The sequence below is a fragment of the Musa acuminata genome, chromosome BXJ1-4 (genome assembly GCF_036884655.1).
Source record: "Musa acuminata AAA Group cultivar baxijiao chromosome BXJ1-4, Cavendish_Baxijiao_AAA, whole genome shotgun sequence".
Classification (NCBI taxonomy): domain Eukaryota; kingdom Viridiplantae; phylum Streptophyta; class Magnoliopsida; order Zingiberales; family Musaceae; genus Musa; species Musa acuminata.
Genome location: NC_088330.1, coordinates 28,729,263 through 28,738,759, shown reverse-complemented (window position 1 = coordinate 28,738,759; position 9,497 = coordinate 28,729,263). Strand labels below are relative to the sequence as shown.

Here is a 9,497-nt window from a genome sequence, read left to right as displayed (position 1 = left end):
TCCCTATTTTATTTGTGGCCTTAAATCAAGTATTGAAGAAAAAATAAAGTTGATTAAAGTTAAGTTTAATAATCCAAGCCATCAAGATAAAGTAGATACAGTGAGTTAAGTGAAAACTAAATCAACTAAGAAGATATTACAAAATATTCATGTGTAAGATAAAAGATAAAACTCAAATAATACTAATAATAATAATCAATCTTATATTATTAAAAACCAAACAAAGATATTATCTTTATTGAATTTGGTATCATTAGTTCAAACTTTTAGATTGGGACAATATCCTGTCTGCATTAATTTCTTCTAGCCTTGGAGTTTGATTGATACTCCAAATACTCAATAAAAAATTCTAAGTTTTTTTAGATTTAGAATTCTGAAATAGCAAATTCTATGTTGTTTTTAGCAAAATGACATCTTTCTCTCTCTCTCTCTCTCTCTGTGTCCTCTTTTAGCTATTTCTATTATCTGCTTCGCCCCTTCTTTTCATTCGAAAGAAAACAGGAACACAAGTCTCTAGCAGCAATATCCTCTATCTAATCTTGGACAATCAATTTGCCACCAACGAAATAATCTTTAAAGAATTTTATCTGCAATTTTGCGCCGAAACAGTTGATTTCGGAGGAATTTAACACGCAAATCATCATCTGCTAGATTTGTGACAGTTCCTGCAAATCTCCAGCTCCCATGAACACCCGCAGCCAAAAATCCTTGTCGCCGCTGTCAGATGCACCGAGCAGGTCCAACTGCTCACCGATGGAGGGCGAAGGAGGGATCGCTAGTCCTGTAAAGCTCACGGAAGCCGCACGGTCATCCATCGACCACTCCTCCAACCAAAAGCTTTCATCAATCTCCGAGAATTTCTCCGAGCAAAAGCTTCCCTCTTTGCCACCGTCGCTGATCTCTCCCGACTCCGTCGATGAGTCTGTGGCACAGGATGAGAAGTCGCAAGGTGATTGTTCTGGTGACACGCTCATAAATCTGCATCCTGTGTTCTCCGAGCCTGTGTCCGGTGGCATGGTTGTAATAGGCTCCGATGACTTCTTTTTCGTCTTCTTCTTTACTGGTGTGGATGGCATGCTGGGGCTGACGAGCTTCTTCAAGTGGGTGTGCCACACGTTCTTGATCTCGTTATCAGTTCTGCCAGGTAGCTTCGTGGCAATCGCAGACCATCTATTGACAAGAGAAACATTAATCACCGCACCGCAGGAGATCTCGGTGATGAAGTACAGCAAATCTTTCTATGACGAGATCTCTTATGGATGATGGAGGGAGCTTGTCTAGCTACCTGTTCCCGTAGTCCTCATGCAATCTAATGATCGTCTCCTCTTCTTCCTTGGTGAAGTTGCCTCGTTTGATGTCAGGTCGCAGGTAGTTCACCCACCGGAGTCTGCAGCTCTTCCCACACCTCAGAAGCCCTGAGTGGTAACACAGAAGAGAAGCTTACTTACTCCAGGATTTGTTGGGATAGACGGTAGCAGTAAAAGCATATAACCAAACTCCATTCTTCAAATGCTTCTTCTTACTCACCGGCTTGTTTCGGCAGAGCTCGCCAGTTCCCATGACCGTGCTGCCGGATGTAAGCTACTAAAATCTGGTCCTCCTCCGGAGTCCATGACCCCCTCTTCAGCCCCATCTTCTCGCAGCAAGGTGCTCTCACCATGTTGCCCGGAGACTCCTCCTCCCTTCCTTCGTTCCCTGTCTCTCTCCTTATCTTCCTTTTCTTCTCTCACCGATTCAACAGGCTTTGCAGGAGAGCACGAGGCCTCTTCATCCCCCACTGCAGCTATTTATACAATAATGACAACAAATTGCCAACGTGAGAAAAGATCGGTGTATGACGATGCCACTTCTGCAGCTTCCAGGAAAGAGAGGCAGATGTGAACCGTCTTGTCCCAAGATTTGTCCACCTTACATACATCTAATCATATGCGTAGCCACCATGCGAGTAATATGAATAGACAAAAGGCATGTCTCTTTCTTGCCATACTAGTCATGGAATTGACTCACGGATTGTTAGATTGCGACAGTAAGTCCCGGGAAATCCAAGCCACCATCTGACGAACATTTCTCATGTTCATGCATCTTCTCTGAACAACATTTCTCAAAGTTTGTATTTCTCAAAGCATGATTCAATCTGATGGGTGGCAAGTCGATATAGTCCTGACTAAGCTATACATTCTTTAACCGATAGGAGGCTCTTTCATTGAATGGATTAAGACGACACATTCCGCCAATGTGTTTTCAGATCAATTTTCTCGGTTCAGATAAGAGTTGTGTCCTGTTTTGAGCTTGTGATATGACAAACCAAAAGAGAAACAAGGTGGATTGGAGGTGGACTTCAATCCTCACGATTCCTTTTGTTCGTTTATTTCCTTTGGTTGGATTGCAGGAGGAGGTGAGCGTGTGGACTGAAATGCCTCTGTTGCTTTTAGCATTTATTTACTACAGTTGCAAATTGCCATTTTTTCATCAAGTTTCTAATTCCCATTGCTTCAAATATTAATTTACTACAATTGCAAGTTTCCTTTTTTCATCAATTTTCTAATTTAAATGTTAGACAAAAAGAGTGACATGCGCACTTTAATATATGAAAAATCATTGGGAAAGATTAAGGTCGAGGCTGTGAACGGCGTGCCGCAGTGAATCATTTAGGTGCATTTCTTCTCCGAGGTTTAGTTTATGAAATAAGTTATATTATTTAAGGTTTATTGAAACACTACTTATGACGATCTCAAGTCTAGATGTAAAAGATGAAAGATCACGTTATGTCACTAGCAACTAGCATAAAACCATATTAGATGTCATGAACATAGATCTTAGCCTATTCTTAATGATAATAAAAGATCTATTAATATAGATCTTAACCTATTCTTAATAATGATAAAAGATTTATATAGTCTGTTCTAAATAATTGAGACTTACTATTTTATTATTATTATTATTAAATATTTATTATTTTTAAAATCAAAGAAGTATAAATATTTTACTGTATAGATGAAGGTGCCAACCGTTGAGCAACTCATCTGGCTTCCATTTTGTGCCAACCGATGGGCAATTCATCATGGGTTATCTCCGAAAAATGTTAGCCAACCACCCATTGTGGTTCAAAGTATTCAAGGACAAGTTCTATGATCACCATTCTGAGGAGCTCGTTGGTGCGTGTGTGATTCCTTTCACTTGGTCATTGTATGTACAATCTTCTCTGAGTGAGCCAGCAACAATCTATTTTGTTTCCAACTTTGATGTTGTTTGTCCATATGACGATTTTTTAAGAAAATCATATATTTTAAAAATATATAAAATCAATTAGTCATCATTCGTCACGTTAATATTATGTTAAACCATCCTGTCCACAAAGATCAAAGCCTAAAAGATAGTTTGGATCAATTACCGTGTTATCGAGGTACCTTATTTACGAAATATTAAAATGAATATTCCTAAAAGATCATAAAACAGTTTAGATCGATTATGAACTGGCTCTCCTATGGAATATTCATAGAAAATCATAAGACAAGTCAATTATGAACCAACTCTCCTACAGAATATTCGTAGGAATATTTTAGGAGGTTCAAGAGACTGTTCGGGTCAGTTACAAATTACATTCTCTACAAGATATTCTTTTTTTATATTAGTATAAAAATACATCGTTAGCTCTATATTAGGAGAGAGACAAAAAAGGAGAGGAGAAAAGGTACAACTAAGGACTAACTTGAGCATCAGAAGGATTAACTCGAGAAACCCCTCCTGACCTCAATCTTTGTATAGGAACGAGGTTGGAGAAACCCCACTCTATCTCGGACGACTCCTTGCATATGGATCAACGCCATGTCATGCTAATATAGACATTAATAATATTTTTTCCTTAAAGTTTGGTGCTAGAAGGAGACTCGATGTCATAAGAGCATTTGTGAGCTAGCCTTGGCCACAGACATTAGGGTGAGGCATTGCCTCCAACCCATGATGCTTTCACTTAGATAGGGTAGCAACCACCTTTCCTCTATATAGATGCATCCACCTCGTCGAAGTACTGACATTCGCTTAATGACCCTAGACCTTTATCTCCACGAGTGTTGGCTGACCATCTCCTTATTCCTATTGAGGCGTTTTTAAATCTTAACCAACAAATGCAAGTATTAGCTAATGTAATACAAGCGGTCGCCCTACTCTTGCCATGATCAGGTCAATAAGTGACACTATCATCTCAGCCACCGATAATGGTTCCACAACCACTGATGTCAACGTCCATTGTCATCCTTTCACTCAACGAATTGCCAGGCCCCTTCAAGCATCCATGACCTATCGAACCACTAGCTGAGAGGTCTCCCCACTCTCCAAATGCGAATTTCAGTAGGCTACCCCGCCATTGCTCTGCTCCACTTGAGTTTGAGACCCACTTGACCGACACAATGACTAATTCTTTAAGGATTCAACTATAACAAATGGATCGATGCCTAGAAGAAATGTGTCATGACTTCCACCAATCTAGGAGCGAGGGGTACATTGACTCTATGCTAGGTTGATCCTCATTTATTCAGAACATACTAGAAGAGCTGATTCCCACAATTTTTTTTCTTCTATCATTGGAAACCTTTGATGGTGCGTCTGATTAAGAGGAGCATATCATTGCCTTATGGACTCTGATGTCATTGTAAGACACCTCAAATGCCCAAATGTATTGTGCCTTCCCAAATACTTAAGAGGTTCAACAAGAAAGTGGGATACTTATCTAAAACTATTTTCTATCGGTTCTTTTGCTCAACTAGAGAAAGAGTTCAAACTCCACTTCCTCATAAACGTGCGCCCAAGGCCCACGACAATAATGCTTCTAGGATTAAGATAAAATAAGGAGGAGACATTTGCGAACTTCATCAACCGAGTCACCAATGAGATCCAAGACATGATCAATGTCTATCCCTTGCTTGTGATTCAATCCTTTTAGGATTAAAACCCTTTTGTCTCTTATTGTCGTTGGTAGAAAAAACACCAACAGTAATGCTTGAGGTACTTCAAAGAGTCGACCAGTATATTACTACTGATACAGTGATCTCAAAAGAGCGATCATAATATGCTCATAGCCCAAAACCACAACTATGGGCAACTCTGCCATCCCCATGGCCCTCAACTACGTCACCTCTAGATTTGCATTGTCGCTCTACGGTCCAACCAAAACGCTGACCATCGCAATGTCCATTGCCCATAGCGATCGCCTTAGACAGCATCACCAACGGCAAGTCCATGAGTCTCAACCAAACAAGTAGTTAGAGTTCCACAGTGTCCCACAGTGGCAACCCATTGTGAGAATAAGAAAACCTCCATAAGCAGGTGAACAAATGAAGGAGAGACTCAAGCATAATCCAAGTATATATAGAGCCTTTGAGATTGGTGAGAGACAGAGATCATATGGTGCAAAATGAAAACAATAATATGATATAATCAAAATAGATGTAACGCAATGGATCTAGATTTTATAACGATTTATAATAATTTAAATTTTAATGATATGTCCTTTATACTAATTATAAAAAATAAAATTATCATGTAAAAATTTTAATGTCAACATTAAAATCAAATATCATAGATAAGAGAAATATGATGCATATCTTTTATATATGAGAAATATGATCTGGAGGGACTTCTTAGGGAGATAAGATAAAAATCTCTATGATGTGGAGGGACTTATTAGGGAGACTAGAAGAGTCTCTATCATGTGTAGATCTTTAAGAGGTTCTGTCAATAGACAGGTGATAATATAAGATATTAAAATAAATAATTAGAAGTGTCTCTATGATCTATCTTCTAAGGTTTCCTAAGACTTCTTTTCTATTGATAACTTTGATTAGAATTCAATTATATATTTAATATACCTTAATAAAAGTTAAATAATATTATATTATCGAACACAGTTAAGTTGTACATGTTGGAATAAAAGTCATAGCAATATTAATGGCTATAACCACATTATATCCTCATGACAAAGCTTGAAATTGTGTTTTATCCCCATTGTATAGGTAATGCATATCTTATTGTCAAAGCCAAAAAAAAAACTAGTTTATGAAACATATAACTAGTATATAACTCTCATTAGTAACGTATACATCATAGCCATACTAACCAAATGACTATCTTATCATGAAAATTAATATATTAATTATTTTTATAACTAGGGGTGCAAACAAATCATTTTTTGCATATCATTTCTAATGTAATTATATATCATTTAAAACTAACAACACTCAAATATTTTTTAATTTCAAATATAATACTAAACACACATCTTCATATAAACTAGATAATATAAATTAATAAAGACTTATAATATAATAAATAATTATTCAAATCAAATGCTTTTTTTAAATCATCAACATATAAATTCTTTTATAATGCTTTTAAATAATAAAGACTTGTAATTCATATAAATCATATGTATTTATTAGTTCCAAACATACACATTAATACTTTCAAAAATAGATTAGTTCCAAACATACACATTGCATATCCTCGATATAAATATATAATTCTGATTATTCCTTTTCTTTTTATTTTCAAAACAAGCATTTATTTCTTCTTTCATTTTCTTCACTAATCAAATGTCAAGTTAACCAAAAACATCATGATTGGTCAGTTTATAATCCAATATATAAATCTAATTAATGAAAGCAAGAGAACTCAAAACTATACTTACTACAATTTTATTGGGTTTGATCTAAATTGAATTGATATAAAACTGAATCTTCAATATTTTTTTATTTTTCTCCCCTTTTTCACTTTCTTTCTTCTCTTATCTGTGCGCCAAATCTCAATTCCTCTTTCTTCTCTTATTTCTTTATTCTTCCTTTTTTTTCCTTCATGTTTGTATTCTCCTCCTACTCTTCTTCTTCTCTCTTCTCTTTCCTGTTCTCACACCCCTTTGTTTCTCATAATCTTCTCAACTTTTCTATGAAGGGAGGTTGACGTGAAAGCATAAAAATCTGTAATTATGCTAAATCAATAATGCGGAATTAACGTATATGCCAGGATTTGAAATTCAATACATAGATCTAATTATACGATGCGTACCTTTTGATGCCATCCGTTCAGAGATCTTGTTTGATCTGCTCAGCACCGTGATCCAAGATTGCTGCGCTCCGTCTTTAATCCGATCGCGCTGCGGAATCTGCAGGGAGTGCGAAGCGTAGACCCTTTCTCCTCTCTTCCTATCCTTTCACAGGATCACACAAATTGATGGATTTGGGGAGAGGGTTTTGGGGGAGAGAGTCGAGGAGAATAACTGAATTCCTCAACGGAGAGATGCGGCGAGAGCAGAGGGTCTACGATGAGATGAGATCTCAGAAGATATCCTCCCATCAAGAATATCTCCGAGGAATCGTTCCGTAGTGGACTTAGTCTTTATTGGCTAAAATATCGCAACGGAACCCAATTAGCTATTCTATCTTATTCAATTATAAAGGGCCACATATTCTAACATTCTCCCACTTGGCCCATTAATTGATAAGATATAAAAGAGATACAAAATCAAAACAAACAAAACAAAATTTGTTTGAAAACAATTTTACCTAATTGGATTCCAAAAAAAAATTTTGAAAAGCATTTTATACATGGCCATGTTTTTAAAAATAAGCCAATAAGTCCAATAATCACAATAATACTATATTAAGTCCAACTATCAATGCGAGTCATAGCGGTTGTATTTCATCAATGTCATACTCCCTTCTATGTACCACAACATTGTTAGTCTTTCCTAACATAGTCCATAATGACCCCTGTAATTTGTCTTGTCAAGACAATCCTGTTATTACATTCAACCATAATATGCATAAACATAAATGTAAACAGGATAGCAGAAACAGATAACTTTAATTAAGTAAAATGTCAATAATAGCATCCACATAAACATGCATCACCATATCCTTTATGACTTGCTCACAAGCCCCATTCTAAGAACATGTTCTTTGAATATTTTGCACTGTAAGGCTTTTGTCAATGGATCAGCAATCATCATAGTGGTGCTCAAGTTCTCAATTGACACTTGCTGTTTCTGGACTCTTTCTCTAACCACCAAGTACTTTATCTCAATGTGCTTGGAACCACTAGAGTACTTGCCATTCTTAGAGAAGAAAACTGCTGCGGTGTTATCACAAAATATCTTCAGCGGCTTGGCAATTGAGTCGACCACACCAAGTCCTGAGATGAAATTTCGCAGCCATAAAGCTTGATTTGTGGCCTCAAAGCATGCCACAAATTCAGCTTCCATTGTTGATGATGCAATAAGCGATTGCTTTGCACTTTTCCAAGAAATTGCCCCACCAGCTAACATAAATACAAATCCTGAAGTGGACTTCCTGCTGTCGAGGCAATTTGCAAAATCAGCATCTGAATATCCAGTTACTTCAAGCTGATCAGATCTCCTGTATGTGAGCATATAATCTTTTTGTCCCTTGTAGATATCTCATTACTTTCTTTGCAGCTTTCCAATGTTCCATTCCTGGGTTGCTTTGATATCTTCCCAGCATTGCAACTGCAAAACTGATATCTGGTCTTGTACAGGTTTGAGCATATAATAGACTTCCAACTGCGCATCCATAAGGAATATTCTTCATTTGATTCTTTTCTAAGTCATTTCTTGGGCACTGGTTTTGACTGAATTTTTCACCTTTAGTAATAGGTACATCATTGGTTGAGCAAAGCTGCATATTAAATCTCTCCAAGATACGATCAATATATCCTTTCTGAGACAATCCTAATAATCCTTGAGATCTATCCCTGAATATCTCAATGCCAATGACATAGGATGCCTCATTCATATCAACCATCTTAAAGTTCTTGTTGAGAAACATCTTGGTTTCGTGCAATAAACCAAGATCACTACTGGCAAGTAAAATATCATCCACATATAAGACCAATATAATAAACTTGCTCCCACTTACCTTCAGGTATATACACTGATCAATAGTATTTTCCTTAAATCCGAAGGAAGTAATGGTATTATGAAACTTTATATACCATTGTCTGGAAGCTTGTTTAAGGCCATAAATGGATTTCTTAAGTTTACAAGCCCAACTTTCTTTTCCCTTTTCTATGAATCCTTCGGGTTGTTCCATATATATTTCCTCATCCAGATCCCCGTTCAGAAATGCCGTTTTCACATCCATCTGATGCAACTCAAGATCATAATGAGCTACTAATGCCATAACGATTCTCAATGAGTCCTTTTTAGAAACAGGAGAAAAAGTCTCATTATAGTCGATGCCTTCCTTCTGAGAAAAACCTTTGGCCACAAGTCTGGCTTTATATCGTTCGATATTGCCCGTTGAGTCACGTTTTGTCTTAAAGACCCATTTACAACCGACTCTTTTACAATTATTGGGCAATTCAACGAGATCCCAGACATCATTCTGTACCATTGATTTTAACTCTTCTTTCATTGCATCATACCATTTTCCAGAATCGTTACTTTCTATGGCTTGTGAAAACGATAAGGGGTCTCTTTTTATTCCTAT

The 9,497-nt window shown here is 36.9% G+C and overlaps 1 protein-coding gene across 1 annotated transcript; it reads right to left on the bottom strand.

Moving 5' to 3' along the window:
• Positions 1-315: 315 nt before the first annotated feature.
• On the bottom strand, positions 316-1,762 carry LOC135651742 (transcription factor MYB30-like). Its single transcript, XM_065172139.1, has 3 exons — positions 1,528-1,762; positions 1,286-1,415; positions 316-1,170 (listed from the first exon to the last, which is right to left on the bottom strand). Exons 1-3 carry the CDS (start codon positions 1,658-1,660, stop codon positions 648-650), a joined length of 786 nt encoding a protein of 261 aa, XP_065028211.1. The 5' UTR covers positions 1,661-1,762; the 3' UTR covers positions 316-647.
• Between the last annotated feature and the right edge of the window lie 7,735 nt (positions 1,763-9,497).